A 26027-nucleotide genomic window follows, 5' to 3' on the forward strand; every position below is an offset into this window, starting at 1 on the left:
TACGACCCCAAAAAGCCAATAATTGTTGTGTCTGACGCATCGGGATATGGTTTAGGTGGCGTAATCGCCCATGTGGTTGACAATATGGAAAGGCCAATTAGCTTCACATCGTTCTCATTAAATAATGCTCAGAAATCATACCCTATACTGCATCTGGAAGCGTTAGCCCTGGTATGCACCGTAAAAAAATTTCACAAATACTTATATGGACAGGCATTTACGGTTTATACGGACCATAAACCATTGGTTGGTATATTTGGAAAAAATGGTAAACATTCTATATACGTGACAATGCTACAAAGATATATTCTGGAATTATCGATCTATGATTTCACTATTCAGTATTATACTATAATATACTATATACTATAATAGACCGTCAGCTAAAATGGGGAATGCGGATTTTTGTTCGAGATTCCCTCTGGAACAACCGATACCTAGTGAATTTGATATAGAACATGTAAGAAGCATAAATTTTAGCAAAGAGTTTCCAATTGATTTTAAAGTGGTTGCAAGGGTAACAAAGTCGGATGTATTTCTTCAAAATATCATGGATTACATGAAAAATGGGTGGCCAGAGAAGCCTGGAAAATCGTATGTGGACGTTTTTTCGAACCAACACGATTTGGAAATAGTGGCCGAGTGCCTTTTATATCAAGAGCGAGTGGTAATACCACAGATTCTTCAGGCAAATGTGTTGAAACTATTGCATGCCAATCATGCTGGCATGGTCAAAATGAAGCAAATGGCTAGGCGCACAATCTACTGGTTTGGAATAAATAAAGATATAGGAAAATATGTATCGCGATGTGAAAAGTGTAATAGTATGGCAATTCCCATTAAACCTGCAGAAAAATTTCAATGGATTCCTACTGACAGGCCGTTCAGTAGGGTACACATCGATTTCTTTCATTTCAACCATCACACATTTTTACTTATTGTGGACAGTCACTCGAAATGGGTAGAAATAGATTGGATGAAGACAGGTACTGACTGCGGTAAAGTCTTAAGGAAATTGATAGCATTTTTTGCCCGTTTCGGGTTACCTGATGTTTTAGTCTCTGATGGTGGTCCTCCATTCAACTCGCATACCTTTGTTGAATTTTTGAAGAAGCAGGGCATAAATGTGCTAAAAAGTCCGCCGTATAATCCATCAAGCAACGGGCAAGCAGAGCGGCTGGTACGAACAGTGAAAGAAGTCTTGAAGAAGTTCTTATTGGAACCTGCAATGCTGGAGTTGAATTTGGAGGACCAAGTTAATTTGTTTTTGTTCAATTATAGGAATAGCTGTTTGACGCTCATTTACTGTCAAAGCCTAATCATAATAACAAGAATGATTACATTGAAACTAACAAGCAGATGCATGACCCTCTATATAACCTGATGACAGGTGATGTGGTATGGTACAGAAACAATAACCCACATCACTTTGCACGATGGTGTAAAGCGACCTTTTTAAAACAAATTTCCAAAAATACCTTTCAGGTGGAAATTGGAAGCGTTCGCCTAATGGCGCATCGTCATCAGCTAAAAGTGGTTACTAATGAAGCAGCTGCGATACCGAATCTGACGCTTTCCTTCCAAAAACGAAACAGTGAGCTGCCGGCTAGCAGTGAGGACGGGGAATACGAAGGATTGCCAGATTCAATTCAAACAACATCGAAGAACAGTCGGAAGAGAAGCCACCCTGATGCTGCGCTCGATTCTACGCCAGGGCCTAGGCGTTCGAAAAGAAAACGAACGGCAAAGGTCGACCTCGAATTTGTATATGATTGATTAAAAGTGCATGAAGCATTCTCAGAATAATGAATCTAAATTTCAAAATAGTATTTTGACTCGAAATTATTAAAATTATTTTTAGTGTTAAGTACAAAAGCAAAATTTTAATCTAAGTTGTTAAGTGTTATGAATTTAGCGAATGATCTCTTTTGAAAGGGAAGAACTGAGGTATCCTGTCAAATGACAGCTCAGAGAAAGGGACAACTAGAGTCCATCGAATCATGCTATCTCATGTTAAAGGTTTCTTGAGAATATACACTACTATACGCCGTCAGTTTATTATCGGCTCTCAACTAAACAGCATCTCTAATCCTACTCCGAAAACCCATCATTTGGACAGTACAGTAGATTGTCAGTTTGGTACGGCGGCGAACTCTATTCGATCGCTCGAGAATGATCAAACTCACCCGCGATTTTACTTTTAAATTTTCAAGTGATTAAAACTCGCCAGCGATTAAGAATCGTTTGAAAATCGTATCTGAGCGATTCCAAGCAACAGCATCAAAATTTAAGAAAATTTTTAATTCATGATTTTCTATTGAGTTGAAACTTTGCACAGTTTTTCAATTTCATCTAAATCGTCATTTTTCGATATCAAATCTTCATATTGAGTCACGACTAACTTTTCAAAAGGGTGTATGTGAAAATGGTTCAAAAATATTTAAAAAGCTGCACAGCAAAAACGGAATGTTCGATTGTTATGATTTTTTCAGCAAAGTTAGACAACTAAATGGTGATTCTTAAGAAAATGTGCACAGTAAAAAAAATTTTTTTTGCCTTTAAAAATATCAGTTTTGTCACAAAAACTCAAATATCTTAAAACTATATTTTTACGAACGTAATTTTTTCAGGGAAAACGGTCCTTTATATTAGCTATCTACCATAAAAATTTGGTGATGGTAAACTAATAAACAAAAAGTTATGACATTTCAAACATTTCACAATTTTCACATATAGTAAACAAAAAAAATTTCCGTGTATTTTTTTTTTCAAGAATCGCAGTTTGATGCTGATTTTATTGTTAAGGGCCTTGCGTGAGTTAAACAAGTTGTTTGTATGATATTCCATATTTATGTATTCATCGATATTATATATATTATATGTATAAATATTATATGTATAAATAAATAAAAATGAATTAATATTATCCTAAGTATTAAATTAAATGTGGCAGTTACACAATGTTGTTATAGAAACTCTAAGAGTTTTGGGTTTGAATTTTGGTATGGGTTATGATATCATGAAAACAGTTTATTAATACTTATTTTTATTTATTTTTATTCAAATTTTTAAAATATCGAACACTTTTAAATTATTATCAGCACAGTTTGAGTATAGTTTTGCTTTATTTTTATTTTCCGACAATGGAATGAAACAGTGAAATTTTGGGTTCCTTGGATCGTTTTCGCGTTATTAAATTGCTCGCTGAGCTCTGAAGCCTTTATTTCGTACTCTTCAGTAGTAGTAAAACAAAATGATAATTTGGTTAAATCTTTTTCTTTTCTACGATTTGCCCAATCAAAAGTTCTTTCGCAGTTTTAATTGGATGCTCACGTTCTTTGGCTAAACTTGCTCTTGTGGCCATGCGCTTTATTGTTCCTCCAATAGCATCACAAGGACCTTTGCCATGTGATGTAGCAAAAATGCCATTCTGCATCAATTCCGTACATTGATTTAAATTGACATAGGCTCGAAAAATTCTTACGATTTTTGTACTGCGACGCTGCTCCATCAGACATGAAATATATCTTTTGACTTCTTTATGCTTATCAACGCGTAAAAAGTTAATCATTTTTCAATGAACAAGTTTACGGATACTGAATCGTGTCTTAAATCTTCGGAAATTATAATAAAACTTAAGTGTTCAATTTGCGTACTTCCATTAAAATAAATAACGAATGGATGAATTGTAGCTTGTTGTACGTTCCAGTGATGGGACTGCACTTCATCTTGCAATACAAAGCTGTAATTTTCAGAAAATCACAAATGACTAAAAATTCACCATTTTGTAATGTATTTTTCGTATTTTTTAAAAAGCTGGATTGTTCTGTTTTAATGAAATCGTGAGGGATTAAACTTTCTAATTTCAAGCAAAAATATGACACAAACTCATCTACAGGTTTCTATGTCACACCTATCCGTGGTCACCCATTGCTCAAATGATAACTGATCAATATATTTTTCTTCAAACTCAGCGAATAAAGTATTTTCCAATGATGAAGAATCTGGACAATCCGAACAAGATCGTAGATAGCAATTTGATGTTGTATTTTCACACAAAAGACTACCAGTTAACATTTTAATATCCTTTGTTAAATTGATTCTTTTCAAACTATGTAAAATAAGATTAATATTCTCATGGGTTTTACACACACACATTATGTGTTCCTGAATTGGAAAGAAGCTTACATTGCCTTGGCCGAAGGCTTGCAAATGAGGAAAAACCTGTTTTAATATTATCGTGAATTTCCTTGAAGCGTGTGTACGCTTCTTGCAAAGTCGTCATCATTAATCGTTTTGGATTGCTTGACGCTTTCTATCTTTTTACTGATACATAATTTTTTGACCAGGCATAGCTCGACTTACTTCATCATCTTCAAAATATTGAACTACTATTTCTTTTTTCTCATCTGTTAATGCAGTACTAGACCTAGTATTTTTGGTTGAAAGACAGTTATTCTTCAATTGTTTTGCCTCTTTTACTGTATTTCTATTGGTTTTGAACTCATCAATGGCATCCTGAATAGACCACGAACTTGGCAGCATCGACAAAATCAATAATTTTTCTTTCCTTGTCGTGGCTGCATTCGAGAACCTTTCCTTCATATTTATAATTACCTCATCGTAGTCTGTATTTTCCACATCATCAGGTCCTAATTTGAAGAGGTTTCTTCGTACAGCTTCGTTTATTTCACGGTATTTTTCTCCGGGTAATAAACGTAGTCCATCTTACTCCATTTAATCGGAGTCACTTTTATCCCAGCTATGCCCTCGTTAAAGCGTTCGATGTTGACCTTTTGGATACACTCATCTTCCGATTGATTTGTTGAAACAGATTTCGCTGATGGTACGGTGGCAAGGCTCTCAGCACTTAATACTTCTGGTAATTCCTCAGTTGTTGTCGATACATCTGGCAATTCCTCAGTTGCTGTCGTTTTCGAACTTCCTGCGCTCTGCTCAACCGATGATATACAGATTGCTCTTTTGTCAACGTTTAGACGGCAGGACGTGCAAATGCGTAAATTTGTATTCAATGTGGACATTGGAGCATAATCAGTCGCTTTCAGTTTATCTATGGTGCTTTCGGTGAGATTTCGTAACTCTTTTGAACACTTTTTTCCATCAAACGGCCTACAACAGTTGAGAAAGCGGCTACTCATGTTGTTCGTAATATTTCAATAAACAAAATCACTTTTAAGTTGTTACTGCCTAGGTTGGTGTCATTTGTTTGACTGAAGAAAAAATTACTATAAGATCTTTAACAACCTTAGTAGTAGTAATTTTTTGCTTTTCGTGAGCATTGTCATGGTATGTACCTCTCATGCATTTGTTGTTGTTGAAGATACCCGTTTCCTCCCGATCATAAAGTCTATTCTCTAAGAGGTATATTTTTTGCAGGTAAACTATAGACGTACACGTGTATATAAATCTTTGATTTTGCAGCTTTTGTCTTAAAAATAACATTTCTGATATGTTTCTATCAACGTTATTATCAACAGGTTTCAACACTATTAAAAGAATTTTTCGCCAGTCACGTGCAATGAAAATTATGACACTATCAATACTTTTGATCACAACACTGGATCGTGTCTAAGTTTCTTATAGATGCTATGAATAATTAAATCAAAATATCATGACAACAACTTGTTTAAATCACGTCCCTTAACAATAAAATCTGCATCAAACTGCAATTCTCGAAATAACTTACACAGAAAAATTTTTTTTACTAAATGTGGAAATTGTGAAATGTTTGAAATGTCATAACTTTTTGTTTATTAGTTTACCATCACCAAATTTTTATGGTAGATAGCTAATATAATGGACCGTTTTCCTAAAAAATTACGTTCGAAAAAGATAGGGTTTTGAGATATTTGAGTTTTTGTGACAAAATGATATTTTTAAAGGCAAAACAAATTTTTTTTTACTGTGCACATTTTCTTAAGAATCACCATTTAGTTGTCTAACTTTGCTGAAAAATCATAACAATCGAACATTCCGTTTTTGCTGTGCAGCTTTTAAATATTTTTGAACCATTTTCACATACACCCTTTTGAAAAGTTAGTCGTGACTCAATATGAAGATTTGATATCGAAAAATGACGATTTAGATGAAATTGAAAAACTGTGCAGAGTTTCAAATATTTTCGAAATGGTCGCTCAGGATCGACTGACATGCCCCCGTGGAATGCCTCATCTTGATTTGATGCATTTACCGTTACATTTTGAACTCTTTTTCCTCACTAGCATGAAGCTATAACGCCAAATAGAAGATATAACGGGACTGTTGGCAATTATCTATTATTAGTGAAGATTAATGATTGAATGAAAATTCTGTGTTTATTATCGTTTGAGTACAAAATTTGAGAAGTTGTCGCCGGCGACAACTCGCCTACTGTTTTCACGTGAAAAGTTTTCACATGAAAATTGCAATCATGATCGTCTGATAATGATTAAGCACAACACTGCTAGTCATCAACACGTCGAAGACGAAGTACATGATAGGAAGAGGTTCAAGAGAAGACAATGTGAGCCATCCACCGCGAGTTTGCATCGGTGGTGACGAAATCGAGGTGGTTGAAGAATTCGTGTACTTGGGCTCACTGGTGACTGCCGAAAATGATACCAGCAGAGAGATTCGGAGACGCATAGTGGCTGGAAATCGTACGTACTTTGGACTCCGCAAGACGCTCCGATCGAATAGAGTTCGCCGCCGTACCAAACTGACAATCTACAAAAAGCTCATTAGACCGGTAGTCCTCTACGGACACGAGACCTGGGTGATGCTCGTGGAGGACCAACGCGCACTCGGAGTTTTCGAAAGGAAAGTGCTGCGTACCATCTATGGTGGGGTGCAGATGGCGGACGGTACGTGGAGGAGGCGAATGATCCACGAGTTGCATGAGCTGCTGGAAGAACCATCCATCGTTCACACCGCGAAAATCGGACGACTGCGGTGGGCCGGGCACGTAGCCAGAATGTCGGACAATAACCCGGTGTAAATGGTTCTCGACAACGATTCGACGGGCACAAGAAGGCGAGGTGCACAGCGGGCAAGGTGGATCGATCAGGTGGAAGATGACTTGCGGACCCTCCGTAGACTGCGTGGTTGGCGACGTGTACCCATGGACCGAGACTTTTATGTGCAGCACAGGCCACTCCGGCCTTTGCCCGATAAAAAAAAAACTTTTACCGCCTTTGGATTATTTTTTTTTTGCCCCTTAGGATTGCTATGATCGGGGTGGGTTTTTGAAAGTTGACAAGTGATTAGTGATTATGCCGGAAGAACTAGTCTACTTTGACCAAATGAACACCGGACTGTGGGGATCAGCTAACACAATCATCTTGAAAACTTTCAGGAATTTGGTTTGGTCAGTCAAGTCAGTCACATAGGACAAAGTCTAGTTAAAATGTAAATTTGAATATGTCAGTATTATTTGTATGTACGTTAAGCGTTAATTATTTATTGAGTTATTTATATAACTGTGAGTTATGTTATTAATGTAAAACACACCTTATCTTCTATATTTTAGATCTGTCACTGTGTTGTTGTCGGTTGTCTGTTAAGTTTCAACTTAAATATCTTATATAACTTCGTCTTATTAGTGTTTTAGTCATTGTTAGATACAGTGTGTATAAAACTACAAAAGAATTATTAAGTATTGCCTTACAAATCCTGTGTGTCCTTCCTCTATCAATATCTGCTTTCTCCTTTTATCAAATTCTATTTTTTTTAAAGCTCAATCTCCACTTTTTTCTTTCTTCTATCTTCTTCTCAGAATTTCAATTTAATATTTTTCTATCCAATAGTAAACAATTTCTCAAACACAACAAAAAAATGCTATCTAAATACCTAAATCTAAAATGTTCAATATTATTATTTCATTCATTTTTTCATTTCTAATTTTTTTAATTCCTACGGTTTTTCTTAATTGATTTCTGGTTTACTAGGTATTATGTTAAGACTTATCATCAGAACCAATGCAAAGTTTATGTAGGAAATATTCATTGTTATGGAGAAACATAAATTCAGATTCCTATCATTAAGCTTGCATCGAAATTACCATTTTGAATTCTCCAACCTGATGCAAATCCTGATAAGTCTAAATAGTTCTTCACTCCTAATTGAAAACATTCTGAGATTTGTATCTATTGTGATTCATGACTTCCCAATTTCAATTTATATTACAACCTATCATATCCTTCCTGTGGCCACGCGTTGGCTTCGCTATTTCCAGTTGACGTCAACGTCAACCCGCCGTCAACCCCCGTGGCCTTGGCTAGGGAACTTTCACCGCCTGTGGATTATTTATACCTAATAATTCATGAGAAACTGTCAAGCATTTTTTAAGCCTTTTCGAAAAGAAATTACGGGTTCCGTTGACGTATATTGCCTTCCCAAGTCATGCAGTATTAATATTCAGATTTTGTCACATTTCCTCATGATCATTATCACCTTAAAATTCATCAGGAATGATGAAATCGGGATATTATTGTATATCTATACTAATTTTGGCAGGGTCCAATGCAAAAAAAGTCAAATTCGTACGTTAAATCTTCGTAAGAAAAAGTCGTCCTGAAAGAGTTAATTGTTTAATGGCTTATGACTGATTCACTTTTTTGGTTATGACTGCTTCAACTTTGGTAACTTTCCACTTTGCTCTACCGTAAAGGGAACATAATAACACTATTAATGTGGGACAGACTGTGACGCTTTACAGGGCTGGTAGCGATCAATGCTGCTCAAAATAGTGACTTTAGTGATCAACACTGGTGAAAAAAGGGACCAAATAGTGACTTCCATCTGCACAAAAAGTGACCAAATAGTGACTTTTAATTTCATTTTCTGTGATAGAAATTGACTTTTATTTAAGGTTAATAAGGCTGAAACAAATAATTTTCAAAAATTATGTCTCCCTCTAATCTTTTGTCGAAAATTTCAATTTAAATGGGCAATAAATTCCAGAAAAAAAATGAACTGCCAAAACATTATTCAACAAATCCGATGAAAAGGAAATTTACAAATGAAATTTGATAAGTTTCTTTTATTTGATTCTTTTAAATATTTTTTTAAATTTTGCACCCCCTTCACCTCTGAAAAAGCCCAAGGTAAGGTAAGAGGTAAGGCATGCAGAATAATGTGCAATAATGTTTATTATGAATTCGAACTTATTCGGAAAATCTTCGCTTGTGTTCAAAAATAGCACTTTTTATGACAGAAATTTATATCATTAAGACATAGATTTAATTCGACTCACATATATTATGAATCTGAAACCCAAGAATTATTTCAAAACCTAAAGAATTTTTTCAGGACTTTAAAAAGCCTAAACAAGAAGTTCGAATTACCAACCAATAAATTACCGATTTTCTTCGATGGAATATCCAAAGTTTATGCAGTTTCAAATGTTTAAATCACAACATATTTTGAAAAATTCTTCAATATTTATCTGAGCAGATGTCGAGAGACCATTCATTTTGCTCCTTACGGAAACATTAACCTTTCTATGGGGATCCCTTGCACACTAAGTTTTTATTTCTGCAGCTCGACAAAAAATCCGCGCAGCCGTGTATCCCAGAAAAAAATATGTGATTTTCAGCAACTTTGACAGAAATCTCAGCAAGTATCAATCAATCAGAGTGGCAAAATTCTTCATTTTGATTTGAAAATGAATATTTTTATTTTATTTTTCAAAATATATACACCCAGTTTTTTTTACGCGGTAGGAATTCATTAATTCCAGCTTTTCAAATACTCCCTATTTTTTTTGTGAATTTTTTCGTGGGGTTAACTGATTGCTTCATTGACGCTGAAGGTCTTAAACGACCAAAACCAAACCGTGTAAAAAACCTGGCTGTAAGTGTTTGTTATAAAAAAAAAGCTAAAAAGCTTGTTCGTTTTGAGTATGCACTAATAAGCATTAGAGCAAGCCCTCGTTCACTAATGATTTCCCCGAAATAACAGAAAATATGTATTTAAAATTAAAAAAATCAATCTGAATATCCCTGAAAAGATCAATCTGATCAATCTGAATACAGTTTAAAATCTCTTTTAAAACTCTTAAACTCTAAATTTTATCAATTAATAAAGTGTATAGTTTAACAGTTTTTGAAAGAGGTTTTTAGAACTCATCCGAGTCAGCTATTGGCTTTGTGAATAAATTGCGATCCTCAATTCGCTGTGCCCATCCTGCTTTCATTACTATATACCCAATCATAAACTGTAACACAAAACCTCTTCAATTAATCGCTGTTGAAAATCTAATGACAACACCGAGATTCACATCGAATCTGGAGTTACGAAGAAGTTCCGAACAGCGTTCGGGTAAAAAGGTACTGAGTGATTATTTTTTTTAATTCGTCATTTCAAGTCCGTCTTGAATAAAGCATCTTTCGGCGGATGAAGTTTCAATTTTTTCAACATTTTTTCTCATTTCACAACGATGCTCACGGAACATAGTCTAAAGTTTCAAAATAGTTAAAAATAGTTTAAAATAGTGACTTTTTCCGAGAAAAAGTGACTTTAGTGACTTAAGGTCGAAAAAAGAGACTTTTTAGTGACCGACCCGAAAAAAGTGACCAAGTCACTAAAAAGTGACCCGCTACCAGGCCTGCGCTTTACGAGCATGAAAAATCTAAGTTAAAATAGGTAGACTTAAAAACTTTCGGGAATTTCGAGCGAAAAAGGTTATGAGTCAAAAATTTAACAGGGAACCGGATATAGGCCGGCGACTTCGTGGAAGGCCATGAGCCAGCGTATGCGGTGGAACCAAACCTGGGAGCCTAAAAGTTCGGGGAAACTGGCTTTTAGCGGGGACTCCCATTCCTCCCTGGCCACTGTGACTAGGGTCAGTGAGACGCAGAGAATCTGCAAGCAGCTCCAGTGGTAGTTGGACGGGCTGGGTCGGTTGACAGATCAGCTGCTGCATTGTGTCAAGTCCCGTTACTTCGGACGGTACTCTTCCCACTAGATAATCATTTTGAATAGAGCCCTCACTTTTCTAAGGTCTACCTTGGTTTTGGAAAGCTTATCCATGTGTATTCTGGCAGTCCGCGTATGATTACCTTAATGGACTTACTGCCATCATGAATGTAGTACTCGTACTTCTTGGCCATGATGTGAAATTAATGTTTTTGCTTCTCCGCAAGTTTATCACGGAGGGCAGCAATTTACTTGTGGGAGGGGACCAAGGCGATAGCTTCCCATATTTTCTGTATCTACTGCACCTTTGAGTCCAGAGTTACTCAAAGGTTGAGCTCCGATGGTCGAATTGCGAAAATGACAAGGGAGCACCCGGATTGTAAGCCGAAAACGAAGCACATGCCCAAAGCGCCATTTCTCTATTTACTTCGTTCGTATTCTCAGTGAGCATTAGCATTATTATGGAAGGCTTTCTTTTTGTCCTAAACAATCATTTTTGCCTATGCGATACCTTACAAAAGAAAGATTCGGTTTATTATCGTGTGTTTGTTCATTTTCCTCCATTCAAAGCCCAGTGGCCTGTAATGATCGTCCAACCATTGTCGTCATTTTGTCTCAAATTCCTTTCACACTATTCACATTACCTTAGATTTGTGTTAAATATCGCACTACGTTTGTTATATCTCGCTACTGGTATCGCTCATTGTGTATCATCGTCTTCTTAAATAGTATATAAACTCATCTTTTCAATAGCAACATTATCAACATTAGTTTGTCTCTGTTATTTGTCTGTTTCGCTTGCATTGCGGAATACTACGACCCGAATTTCCACCGCGAATAATGAGCAGAAATATAATAATTTTCCATTATTATTTGATTGGCAATTTGATCCTTCTAGATCTTAAATCTAGTTAGACCGAACGTGAGTTTCAAATTTTGCGGTATCGCTAAATGAAACTTTTAATAATTTCGACGATTGTTCTGGCATCCTTCGTGGTAAAATAAAATTCTTATTTGTTCATGTTTGTGCTCACTTGCTTGGCCGTGTAGTGTGTGAGTCGTGGAATTTTTGCATTATGACTAATCATAAATTATCGCTTAACTAACTTTTACGTAAGTCCGATGGTTTGAACAATATATCGGAATATGTGCACGGTTCTGTTGCGTTCATCAACTTGTTAAAACATACCTTAATTATGAAGTGAGTAATAAGATTTCCACATTTTTAAGTTTCATTATTCTAGTGGAAATAAATCATCACGAATTCAGATTCGTATAAACAGTTACAAATAAATGGAAGTATTGATTCCACGTAGAAATGCTTCACTCAGGTTCTTCCATAATATATCATAACTCACATCTTACCACATCATGCACTCGGAACGCTAACTTACACTCTTTCTGCCATCCGTCTCAGAAGAATATACTATTCACATCAATTTTAGGAAAGACGATATCACCGCTGTTGCTCCCCTGTCCGCTGCTACCACCATCCGAGGGATGATGCTGGTCACCTTTGCCCCAATTGCCTCCGCTACCCCCATAGGACGACGAAGTCACGGCCACAGGATTCGACGACTGCTGTGGCGGATGCTGCCCCGCTGCAGCGTGATAGTAGTAGTAAGGATCGGTAAACGCCGGATCGTAGTACGAGGTGGGAAGTTGCTTCTTACGCTTGCGATTGCGCTGCGGCGTGTCTAGCGCCACTACTGGCGTTGGCGGCGCCGGAGCAGCTGGGCGACGACGCACTAATCAAAGAATGCGACTGCAGTGACCGTTTTGTGCGTCACCACCGGTATCGCTGGCACTACTACTGCTAAAGCTAATACTACTACTACTGCTGCTGCAGTCAAGGGTGGATGAGAGCAGTGGCACCTGGTGCCACAGGAGCAAAAATCTGAATGGAAGATGAGGATTTTTTTTAAATACACAAAATAACACTGTTTGCGAATAAAGATTTATACTCACTTCTCCGTTTCGGGAATGTCGTTGTCCACCAGCAGCTTGGTGAGCCGCACCGCTCCGCTGTCCGGCACGGCACAGTGCTTCTGCAGGTACGCCAGCGAAAACAGCTGCTGGGCGTCGTACTTCCGGAGGCCGGGATGCCTCCGGGCGTTTCGTAGCCCAAGCACCTCGTACGTCGTACGTTCGGATATCTCGCTCTCGAATATCCGCTCGTTGCGGTCGATTTTGTCCAGCAGGGTGCCGAACGATTGCGACAGCATGCTGCCAGCCGCCAGCTCCAGGTATAGGTTCAGCTTGCTGGAGTTTGAGATTCGTGCCGCGTTGATCGTGTCCGGGAGCGTCCTGGAACGTGAATGTGAAATGAAACTTTGCAAACGGAGAAACCCAATGAACTTACTTGATCATACACTTTCGCGCCTCGTCCTGGAACACGTTTTCCAGAATGTGTTTCGGGAGAGTGTGTTCGGCATTTTTGAACTGTTCAGCCAAAGTGTTGATGGCGTCATGAATTATTAGGGAGATGTCCGCCCCTAACCGGGCGAAATTCAACGCCAGGGGATATTTGTAATGAAAGTAGGGCTCTCGAGTTTTTGTTCGCGAAATGATAACCATGTTTAGGCCAATCGAGTATTTAAGATCGGAGATGGGAGCTCTGCCAGCTCCGGAACTTGTCGGTGGATATAGTTCTGCAATTATCCTAAAATAGACAGCAGTAAATTTCATTGATTCCACTTATAATATTAAAATTCCATTTACCTGTCACTTTCTGTCATGTTGTCCAGCATCATGTCCATCCGTCGTTTGGCGAAAGCCCAGTGATTTGCAACATTCTCTATGAAGAGCATATTATCCAACACAAAATCGTGGTAAAACTGATTGGCCTTCTTGTAATTCTTCCAAAGATCCCGCGGGATGCCAATTTGAACTCGCATCATCGACAGCTTGTCAGCGATGAACTTGGTCAACTGCTCATTGATCCAGTTGGAGTTAATTACTGCCGATTTGTACTCGTCCCGTATATGGTAGAAGATCATCTTGACTAGTTCGTCATCGTATCGGATGCGATCATCCCTAACCAGTTGGGACGTATGACGCGAATCCAACGAATCTGTCGTCGGTTGATGTTCAGCATAATCCCGTTCACTGCGATCGTGTACGATCTTGTCCGGATTCTCGCGAAGGGCTTCCAGCCCATAGGGCATCCACTGCTCCACGACTTTGGTGCAAAAGTGCCAGGTCGGTTGCTTGGTTTGAACCCCGTACAGTACCTTCTCGAATTCGTGCATCGACAGTCGAAAATTGCGGGACATGTACGGAACCATATGCCGAATCAACGACCACATCACGAAGTTGTTCAAGATTTCCCGGTCGGTTGTGGTGATGATCTGCGAGATCATCTTCAACGCCACGGGACTGTTCACCAGAACTTGAGTGTTTTCGGTGATCTTCTTCTTGAACATGGCCTGAGCCGCTTCGAGAACCGGAAGCTGAAAGATTTAAGTTTGATTTGAAGATATCCAAATCTATAAATTAGTGTCACTTACTGAAGGAGCCTCATTGGCCAGCTGCTGCAGCGTTCGTATCTGTGGTCGAGTTGCGTTGTCACCACTCTCCCGCAGAACACTCATCACATCCAAGGCGATCCTCCGTTCGTAGTTGTATATCATCCTCGCATACTCCTGCGACTTGATGGTCGACGCCGCTACCAGATGGGCCAGAATATCCTTCAGGTACGTTTGATAGGCTTGGATGATCTGAAATGGATCTCTGTTGGTAAGACACGATCTTCAGAACTTAAGAAATCTAACCATACCGGATGTCTCTCCTCCAGGGTGTAGAACTCATTACTCGGCAAACCGAGGTCACCCTCGCTGACGGTGATAATGTAGTCGTACGGTGGAGCATTTCGGGCATCGATGCCCAACTTGAAGAATGGCGTTGCACCGTACTTGGGTTGTGCCTTCTGCAAGTTCTCCCGCAAATTCCAGTAGGGATCGTTGCTGTCGGGTAGCATCCGCCAGCCACCTGGAAATAGAAGATAAATTGGTACAAGTTTAGTATACTAACGATGCATTGGGTGCTTGATGAGGTATAGTACATATTTTGTTTCTTGGAATAGATAAAAACTTCCTATAATGCTGGTGTGTGTTAAATAGAATTCTGGGATGATAAACCGCGAACAATTGAAACAAATCTTCTGCTTGGCCTTTTTTAAAAGGGGATTTTAACGAAAACGATTCTCTCTTGTGACTTCTCTTTTATTTTAGATAGAGCTCACTGAGAGTATGGACGACATTTTAGGCGACACCATGTTCAAATATAAAATAGTTTGCTTTAAAAAAAAGTATCTGCCTTACAATTCCGCTGATGCAAAACTAAACCAAGCAACTAATGTGTGATTTACAAGAAGATTTTATATTTTAGATTCGATGTACGTATAGTAATCTGAATGCTTTTAAACCATATAGGTTGGTTCACTTTGATTTCACCGTGCAAGGATACATATCTGACGTTTTAAGATTTTGAGCCAGTCAATGAAGAAGATGCAAAATTCATGAGACTGTAGTTTGATATCAGCGCAACAAACTATGCTAATTTTCCAAAAATAATAAACAGATCAAATACAGTAGCATACTTAAACCAGTTTTGGAGTAAATCAAAAAACGATAAATTTGAATAAATTTATCAGTAGACATTCAAATTGGTTAATCACCGTGTTTTGTCGACGGCTTGGTAACTTTTCGGATGTATAACAAAAACAAATTTTTACCCATCAATGCTCTCGACCAGCTCATGCATAAAAATTGGTAGCTGTTGGGAAAGGGTAAATTAATCTGACCGTTTTATGCGGAATACTTTCCCATTCGATCTCCGTTAATCTGCATCTCAAAGGAAAGGGTTTGTAATTTAAGCCACAATATTCAGTTCAGTTGACATCGTGTTAAGGGTCGCCAACAACACACCGGTCTTCACAAGTTCAAACTTCACGCTTCCACGCTACAGATGAAGTCAGTAGCCTGGGTAGTGATGTTTTGTCAACAGATAGATAGAGGATTATGAGACTTTTGATAAATGGATAGGATGGTGTGGTTCATCAATGGGCCAAAAACCAGACGAATAAGTGAACATTCTCCCAAATTTAACAAGTTCCTCCGAATTGCTAATGAAAATTGCTCCGAATTTCCGAAGAAGAAACAACAGTTTTTATAGTTGATTCAAAAGTATAATACACAGGATTTTATTTTTACACGATTTTTTTTCGCTCGTGTTTTTTATCGTGTGACTTTAATTTACCACCAAACTCTTCGCAACATATTTCAAAAAATCCAGGATAAATCAAAGAAAAATCACATGATAATTGATATGCGTTAAACATTTAGGATGAGTGGAAAATTGAGATGTTTGCGTGACTGACATCTAGGTTACTGCGACCTGTCAGCCAAAGTACCGGTTCTACAAGTGTTAAACCGATGTTGGTGATGAAACCAAACATGTACTACTACAAACATGGCTACTCCATTTGATCTCCAAGAAGATTTTCCTGAAGGAAAACCTGACTACAACGGAGGTAAGACAGGTGTGATTCACAGAATAAATTTGGTCCTAACTCATGTCCCCCGTAGGCAGCAGCAGCGACGGTGTAGGGCAAATCCTCGCCCAGACGATCTAGCGATCCACAAAGATCAAGAAAGGCTCGCCAAGAAGGTAATAGTAAATCACTATCTGATTGGAAGTCACCTAATTCCATTCACTCTGCAGTATGATGCTGGGTCATTAGGCCGAATGGTCACTAGGCCGAACTGTCATTAGGCCGAATGAGAACTGGAGAGTGAGAAGTGAGTTGTGCGTAGTGAGGAAGAAATAGAACGGAAGAAGGAAGAAGAAATGAGGAAGAAGGAAGAAGAAAGAAGAAGAACGAAAGAATAAGAAAGAAGGAAGACGGGAGAAAGAAGGGAAAAACGGAAGAAGGAAGAAGGGAGAGGAAAGAATGTAGAAAGAAGAAGGAAGAAGAAAAACCCAACTCAATTCACCGAGTGGTGATACTGCCTTTCTCGCATTTAGTCAAGACACCAACCTTATATGTCGCTTATATAGTTCGATTCAATTTTCTTAATAACTTATAAACGCAATGGTCGATCGTTATCAAATTCAATAGTAATCAACAAGGCTTTGCCCCCTGTCGAATGCAACTTGTTGCGAGAAAATCGGTTAAGAATTACTATATGAAAAAGTGGCTAATGTTTTTCGGTTTCCGTGGTGCACACACACACATACACACGGACAGACAGACATTTGTTCAGTTCGACGAGCTGAGTCGATTGGTATATAACATCATGGGTCTCCGAGACTTCTATAAAAAGTTCGATTTTGGAGTGAAATGATAGCCTTTCGGTACAACTTTGTTGTAGGATAAAGGCAAAAAGGAAGAAGGAAGATGGAAGAAGGAAAAAGGAAGAAGGAAAGAAGGTTGAAGGAAGAAGGCTGAGGGAAGGAGGACGAATGAAGGAAAAAAGAAGAAGGTAGAAAGAGGGAGGAAGGAGAAAGAAGGAAGAATGATTGAAGAATAAGGAAGAAGTTAGAGGGGAGTAAAAAGCGAAGAAGGAAAAATGAAGAAGAAAGATGGAATAATTGAGAAGAAAGAAGATAAAAGGAAGAAACAAGAAGAAAAAAGGAGCAACAAGAAAGAAAGAAAAAGAAAAAAATAAAAGAAGAAGGAAAAAAGGCGAAAGAAGAAGGAAACAAGATGAAGAAAGTAGAAGGAAGAAAGGTGGGGAAAAGAAGAGAAAAGAAAGAAGGAAGAGGAAGAAGGAAGAAGAAAGAAGGTAGAATAAAAAAAGAATGAAGGAAGAAATAAAGAAGAAGAATGCAGAAAGAAGAAGGACGAAGGAAGAAGAAATAGAAGTAACATAGAAGAAGGAAATAGGAAGGAGAAAGAAGAAAGAGCAAAAAAGAAAAAAAAGACAAAGAAGGAAAAAGAGACAGATAGAAGAAGCAAGAAGGGAGAAAGAAGAAGGGGTATGATGAAGAAAGAACTTCTCATTTTTCAATTTTTGCTTCTTTTTGCTAATTCGGCCTAATGGCCATTCGGTCTAATGGCCTGACACCCTGCAGTATTGAGATCGCCCAATCTCGCGTTATTGCACGGTAGTGAGGATTTTGCCAGATACACACCTAAAATAAAACGCAGATTTCTGTGAAATTTCAATGTTTATTTAAACTGTTATATCAAGATTAACCTTCCTACAATTCACTTTTAGGATGTTCGGATCATATGAATTCGAATTTGACATAGAAATATCTCAGGCATTCTTCTTCTTCTTATTGGCATTACATCCCCACACTGGGACAGAGCCGCCTCGCAGCTTAGTGTTCATTAAGCACTTCCGCAGTTATTAACTGCGAGGTTTCTTAGCCAGATTACCATTTTTGCATTCGTATATCATGAGGCTGGCACGATGATACTTTTATGCCCAGGGAAGTCGAGACAATTTCCAATCCGAAAATTGCCTAGACCGGCATCGGGAATCGAACGCAGCCACCCTCAGCATGGTCTTGCTTTGTAGCCGCGCGTCTTACCGCACGACTAAGGAGGGCCCCTAGGGCCCTCAGGCATTACTCAGCCAAATTTACATGTTATCGTCAAAATAATCGTCAGACTATCAATTTCTTGAAACTAACCTCAGGTTAATGATCGACCACACCCACACGCTGTAATCTACAGTGGATGAGTCGGCAGTTTGCCCCTTTAATATGGACGGAAATTGCACAATAAAACCGCGCAACTACGATTTAATTATTTTTTTTCCTGGAAAATGCGCTAAAACTATTTTACATAAAATGGAAAACATTATTCAACCTATTAGTCCTGCACATGTTCTATCTTCTTCAAATCATTTTTGAATTAAGATATTTTGTCAATAACGTCAATAACAAAATCAATAACAACCCATCATATCCATACAATACAGGCCCTTAGAGGTCATGTGAATTATTTACGATTAATTTAAATAACTAGATGTGACAAACAAATGGGATTTCCTTTTTTCTAAACACGATGTTCTAAGTCCTTCAAATCATTCTGAAATTAAGACCAATTCATCTACCAGGTCAGCTAGGCGTGTCAGAAAATAGATAGCAAACCCACCCATCAGGCCATTAGAGGCCATGCGTATGATTTACGATTTAGATATGTCTAAACCGGATGTTGTTGTACGCATGGCCTCTGAGGGTCTCCATGATCATGATGAGTTGCTGTCAATTTTCTACCGATTCTAATTGACCTGGTAGAACAATTAGTTCAAAGACCAGAACGATGCGAAGGGTTTAGATCATCGTATTTTATCTTGTCCAAATAAAAAATCATTCTCATTGCCCCGAAGAGCCTGTAAGGACATAATGCGTTGCTAAAAATTTCCAGCCGTGCCTAATTGACCTAGTAGAACAATTGGTTCGAACTTCATAATGATAATAACTTCATAATGAGTTTAGTAACCATAGTTTTTGGTTATCTCTAAATCAAAAAGTATACGCATGGCCTTAAAAAGCTTGTATGGACATGATGGCTTACTATCGATGTTGTCCCGGACATAGTTGACCTGGTAGACCAATTGGGCTGAAATACAGAATGATTTGGATGACTTGGTCATACCTAAATTGTAAATGGCCTATTATAAGCGCCGCATGGCCTCTAAGGGCCTGTATGGATATGATGGGTTACTATCAATTTTGTACTAAGCGTAATTGAACTGGTAGACAAAGGATTTAAATTCTAGAATGATTTGGAGAATCTAGAACAGCTGCGAGAATATTGGCTGCGTCACGTTTTCCATCATATGTGAAATAGTTTAAGCACGTTTTCGAGAAAAAAATAGTAATATAATTGTTGTTGCGTGGTTATTATGCTATTTTCGTCCATATAAAAGTGGCAAACTGTCGATCCACCCACAGTCGTTTATAGAACCGGTTGACCCGGCAGACGTTGTTCTGCATAGTAGGCGAAAAAGGACGTTGCGAACTGCCCATGCGAATGTCCCATACGAATCTTTATTTTAGTTTTTCTCGATTCACTCAACTCAACTTAATAATTTTCGCATGAGGAAATATCATATAAACCCGTCGGAAACTTTAACCAAAATAACTGCTGAAGGAATGAAGAAAATCCGTCCAGCCGTTTTCGAGTTATGCGGATACGAACACAGACCATTTCATTTTTATTATATAGAGAAGATACGTGTGGCCAATCATCAATCAAAAAATTATCAGCTGATGCATTGTTTTGGCTACAAACATGAAAATTTGGTTGATAAAAGCCTGGAATATTGCCAAGCCAAATCTCGGTCGATATGCCCCGACCACCTAAGTGTAAATATTTTTTGGGCACTGCAGCAGGGTTAATCTTGACATAACAATTGAAGTAAACATTTGAATTCAGACGAAATACATATTGAAGAAAATTGGTATCCAGACAAAACATCAAACAACTGTACAGACAATATTCGGATAAAATTGAATACAAGCTCACATCAGGAGAGTGACCTCAAACTTATGGTCGGATCACCATATAGTGGGTAAACTCAATCTTTTGGCCGATGCATACCATGCACTTGAATTTGATCCCATTTCACTTCTTATTTCAAAACTTTGTGGGCTCAATTTCGAGAAAAATCAGCATATTTTTACAACATAAATATAAGAAAAATGTGTATCTTAGGATAATATTTTAGTAGACTAAAAATTAAAATTTGTTCGTTTCAAACACCTACGATGTAAGATCTACTTTTTGCCTTTCTCGTACAACAAAGTTGAGCGATTCCAAGCAACAGCATCAAAATTTAAGAAAATTTTTAATTCATGATTTTCTATTGAGTTCAAACTTTGCACAGTTTTTCAATTTCATCTAAATCGTCATTTTTCGATATCAAATCTTCATATTGAGTCACGACTAACTTTTCAAAAGGGTGTATGTGAAAATGGTTCAAAAATATTTAAAAAGCTGCACAGCAAAAACGGAATGTTCGATTGTTATGATTTTTTCAACAAAGTTAGACAACTAAATGGTGATTCTTAAGAAAATGGGCACAGTAAAAAAATTTTTTTGCCTTTAAAAATATCATTTTGTCACAAAAACTCAAATATCTCAAAACCCTATCTTTTTTCGAACGTAATTTTTTAGGGAAAACGGTCCATTATATTAGCTATCTACCATAAAAATTTGGTGATGGTAAAATAATAAACAAAAAAGTTATGACATTTCAAACATTTCACAATTTTCACACATAGTAAACAAAAAAAATTCCATGTATTTTTTTTTCAAGGATCGCAGTTTGATGCTGATTTTATTGTTAAGGGCCTTGCGTGAGTTAAACAAGTTGTTTGTATGATATTCCATATTTATGTATTCATCGATATTATGTATATTATATGTATAAATATTATATGTATAAATAAATAAAAATGAATTAATATTATCCTAAGTATTAAATTAAATGTGGCAGTTACACAATGTTGTTATAGAAACTCTAAGAGTTTTGGGTTTGAATTTTGGTATGGGTTATGATATCATGAAAACAGTTTATTAATACTTATTTTTTATTTATTTTTATTCGGTTTTGTTAAAATATCGAACACTTTTGAATGATTATCATCACAGTGTGAGTATAGTTTTGCTGTAATTTATGAAATTATTAATTATTTTACGACAATGGAATGAAACAGTGAAATTTTTGGGTTGCTTGGATCGTTTTCGCGTTATTAAATTGCTCGCTGAGCTCTGAAGCCTTTATTTCGTACTCTTAAGTAGTAGTAAAACAAAATGATAATTTGGTTAAATCTTTTCTTTTCTACGATTTGCCCAATCAAAAGTTCTTTCGCAGTTTTAATTGGATGCTCACGTTCTTTGGCTAAACTTGCTCTTGTGGCCATGCGCTTTATTGTTCCTCCAATAGCATCACAAGGACCTTTGCCATGTGATGTAGCAAAAATGCCATTCTGCATCAATTCCGTACATTGATTTAAATTGACATAGGCTCGAAAAATTCTTACGATTTTTGTACTGCGACGCTGCTCCATCAGACATGAAATATATCTTTTTGCCTTCTTTCTGCTTATCAACGCGTAAAAAGTTAATCATTTTTTCAATGAACAAGTTTACGGATACTGAATCGTGTCTTAAATCTTCGGAAATTATAATAAAACTTAAGTGTTCAATTTGCGTACTTCCATTAAAATAAATAACGAAGGGATGAATTGTAGCTTGTTGTACGTTCCAGTGATGGGACTGCACTTCATCTTGCAATACAAAGCTGTAATTTTCAGAAAAATCACAAATGACTAAAAATTCACCATTTTGTAATGTATTTTTCGTATTTTTAAAAGCTGGATTGTTCTGTTTTAATGAAATCGTGAGGATTAAACTTTCTAATTTCAAGCAAAAATATGACACAAACTCATCTACAGGTTTTACAATAGTTTCTATGTCACACCTATCCGTGGTCACCCATTTCTCAAATGATAACTGATCAATATATTTTTCTTCAAACTCAGCGAATGAAGTATTTTCCAATGATGAAGATTCTGGACAATCCGAACAAGATCGTAGATAGCAATTTGATGTTGTATTTTCACACAAAAGACTACAAGTTAACATTTTAATATCCTTTGTTAAATTGATTCTTTTCAAACTATGTAAAATAAGATTAATATTCTCATGGGTTGTGCACACACACACATTATGTGTTCCTGAATTGGAAAGAAGCTTACATTGCCTTATTGAACTACTATTTCTTTTGTCTCATCTGTTAATGCAGTACTAGACCTAGTATTTTTGGTTGAAAGACAGTTATTCTTCAATTGTTTTGCCTCTTTTACTGTATTTCTATTGGTTTTGAACTCATCAATGGCATCCTGAATAGACCACGAACTTGGCAGCATCGACAAAATCAATAATTTTTCTTTCCTTGTCGTGGCTGCATTCGAGAACCTTTCCTTCATATTTATAATTACCTCATCGTAGTCTGTATTTTCCACATCATCAGGTCCTAATTTGAAGAGGTTTCTTCGTACAGCTTCGTTTATTTCACGGTATTTTTCTCCGGGTAATAAACGTAGTCCATCTTACTCCATTTAATCGGAGTCACTTTTATCCCAGCTATGCCCTCGTTAAAGCGTTCGATGTTGACCTTTTGGATACACTCATCTTCCGATTGATTTGTTGAAACAGATTTCGCTGATGGTACGGTGGCAAGGCTCTCAGCACTTAATACTTCTGGTAATTCCTCAGTTGTTGTCGATACATCTGGCAATTCCTCAGTTGCTGTCGTTTTCGAACTTCCTGCGCTCTGCTCAACCGATGATATACAGATTGCTCTTTTGTCAACGTTTAGACGGCAGGACGTGCAAATGCGTAAATTTGTATTCAATGTGGACATTGGAGCATAACCAGTCGCTTTCAGTTTATCTATGGTGCTTTCGGTGAGATTTCGTAACTCTTTTGAACACTTTTTTCCATCAAACGGCCTACAACAGTTGAGAAAGCGGCTACTCATGTTGTTCGTAATATTTCAATAAACCTATATGTACCTATCATGCATTTGTTGTTGTTGAAGATACCCGTTTCCTCCCGATCATAAAGTCTATTCTCTAAGAGGTATATTTTTTGCAGGTAAACTATAGACGTACACGTGTATATAAATCTTTGATTTTGCAGCTTTTGTCTTAAAAATAACATTTCTGATATTTTTCTATCAACGTTATTATCAACAGGTTTCAACACTATTAAAAGAATTTTTCGCCAGTCACGTGCAATGAAAATTATGACACTATCAATACTTTTGATCACAACACTGGATCGTGTCTAAGTTTCTTATAGATGCTATGAATAATTAAATCAAAATATCATGAAAACAACTTGTTTAAATCACGTCCCTTAACAATAAAATCTGCATCAAACTGCAATTCTCGAAATAACTTACACAGAAAAAAATTTTTTTACTAAATGTGAAAATTGTGAAATGTTTGAAATGTCATAACTTTTTGTTTATTAGTTTACCATCACCAAATTTTTATGGTAGATAGCTAATATAATGGACCGTTTTCCCTAAAAAATTACGTTCGAAAAAAGATAGGGTTTTGAGATATTTGAGTTTTTGTGACAAAAATGATATTTTTAAAGGCAAAAAATTTTTTTTACTGTGCACATTTTCTTAAGAATCACCATTTAGTTGTCTAACTTTGCTGAAAAATCATAACAATCGAACATTCCGTTTTTACTGTGCAGCTTTTAAATATTTTTGAACCATTTTCACATACACCCTTTTGAAAAGTTAGTCGTGACTCAATATGAAGATTTGATATCGAAAATGACGATTTAGATGAAATTGAAAAACTGTGCAGAGTTTCAAATATTTTCGAAATGGTCGCTCAGGATCGACTGACATGCCCCGTGGAATGCCTCAGTTGTACCGACAGGCTATATGATTGCTCCAAAATTAACTTTTGATAGAAGGCCCAGAGACTCATAGTTTTATATATCGATCGACTCAGCTCGACGAACTGAGGTGATGTCTGTATGTGTGTGTATGTATGTATCTGTGTGTATGTGTCAGGCCTGGTAGCGAGTCACTTTTTAGTGACTTAGTCACTATTTTGAGTCTAGTCACTAAAAAGTCACTATTTGCATCTCAAAGTCACTAAAGTCACTATTTTTCGGAAAATGGTCACTAAAGTCACTTTTTTAGCATTGCCTATTGTAAAAAAAATCAAAATAAAAATCATTTGTAAGAACCTACAATTATTATCAACCAAATCAAATATGAATCAGGTAGCAATAAGAGAAAAAAAATGAGAAATTTGAGAAATATGCACCATAGAAGTTCCAAGTGTGTTGTGAGGTTCGTGAGTTGTGGAATCGTGAGGTTATTTCCGAATTATGTTGACTATGATCTTTTTTTTACGAATAGAATTTGTTGCGAAAGGTTGACCTCGAGTATAGAGTACAGAATTGAGGAGTATTGGAACTAGAACCTGTTGATGCGCGGTTATACCCTCCGGTGGCAAAGATAGTGAACAGCCTAAGTTTATCACATGACAATGATGTTTGATGTTTCTCAACGTGTGGGAAAATAATATGCGATAAGGGCGTCGATGACAGAAAGTAGGTACATTATGATTTATCCCGAAGGGACGCAAGGCGGATTTGCGACCCTTCGAGATAAGTCTCGAAAAAGAAATTGTAGAGCAGTTAGAAGTAATTCTTGCACAAGCCCAGGCTAGATGGTGTTTTGATCGTGCGTAAAAACAGGCTTTGCGAAAATGAGTTGCGGATCATATGCAGGAAGCCGTGATCGAAAAAAATACTTTATATTTCTCAAACAAATGGTCCTACCAAAAATTCATATGCTTTGTGAGTTCAAATAGTTCACCGTCTAGGAATCAAGTAGATCATAGCTTCCCAATGTTGGGGGTCACGACCCCAAGTCTGTGTAAATCTTATGAATTAGATCATTTTATATCATTCTTCTGATGTTATAAAACTTCGAGCTCGTATTAAACAACAAATATTGTAATTATCAGCATAGCTTTGTGTAACACCTCGTGGTGTGTTACTTAATATGATGCTTCCTTAATATGATACCTTGGTCACATTGCTAGTGTCTGGCTGATCCAACGAATACCATCCACAATAACCAACTCCGTAATACTTATGAGAGTGTTACTGGCCTCTTGCTTCCATCCTCTCCCTCCTTATAGTGAAGATAAGCGTGGCCAGTACCAGTAATCTTCATGCTTTTGTTGTTTTTGCCTTTTCTTTATTTCTGTTAGCATTCTAGATAAGGATTTCAAAAATAAAACACTAGTTTGCTATCTACAATTTATATCCTAACAATGCTAATGCAACTTGTAGCTCTATCCCCGGTTTAAAACTTCATTCAAAAGTCACTATTTGGTCACTTTTCGTTATCGTTGGTCACTAAAGTCACTATTTTGAACGGCATTCATCGCTACCAGCCCTGATGTGTGTATGTGTACAAATTTTGTAGACACACTTTTTGGAACTTAGCATTATCCGATATACTCGCAACAAGTTGCATTCGACGGGGAATACGGTCCCATTGTTTGCTATTGAAAATTAGATCGATCGAACATTG

General features: G+C 37.1%; 1 protein-coding gene across 1 annotated transcript in view; it reads right to left on the reverse strand.

Moving 5' to 3' along the window:
• Positions 1 to 11425: 11425 nt before the first annotated feature.
• The window catches only part of LOC134206598 (protein gone early), a 280343-nt gene continuing 265741 nt past the window's right edge, over positions 11426 to 26027 (reverse strand). Inside the window, exons 7-12 of the mRNA XM_062682330.1 lie at positions 14696 to 14907; positions 14427 to 14636; positions 13639 to 14369; positions 13280 to 13579; positions 12886 to 13224; positions 11426 to 12814 (exon numbers count right to left, since the gene is read on the reverse strand). Of these exons, the coding sequence (XP_062538314.1) occupies positions 12670 to 12814; positions 12886 to 13224; positions 13280 to 13579; positions 13639 to 14369; positions 14427 to 14636; positions 14696 to 14907 (1937 nt within the window). The 3' untranslated portion in view covers positions 11426 to 12669. The remainder of the gene's footprint in view (positions 12815 to 12885; positions 13225 to 13279; positions 13580 to 13638; positions 14370 to 14426; positions 14637 to 14695; positions 14908 to 26027) is intronic.

This window comes from Armigeres subalbatus, chromosome 1 (assembly GCF_024139115.2).
Source record: "Armigeres subalbatus isolate Guangzhou_Male chromosome 1, GZ_Asu_2, whole genome shotgun sequence".
NCBI classification, from domain to species: domain Eukaryota; kingdom Metazoa; phylum Arthropoda; class Insecta; order Diptera; family Culicidae; genus Armigeres; species Armigeres subalbatus.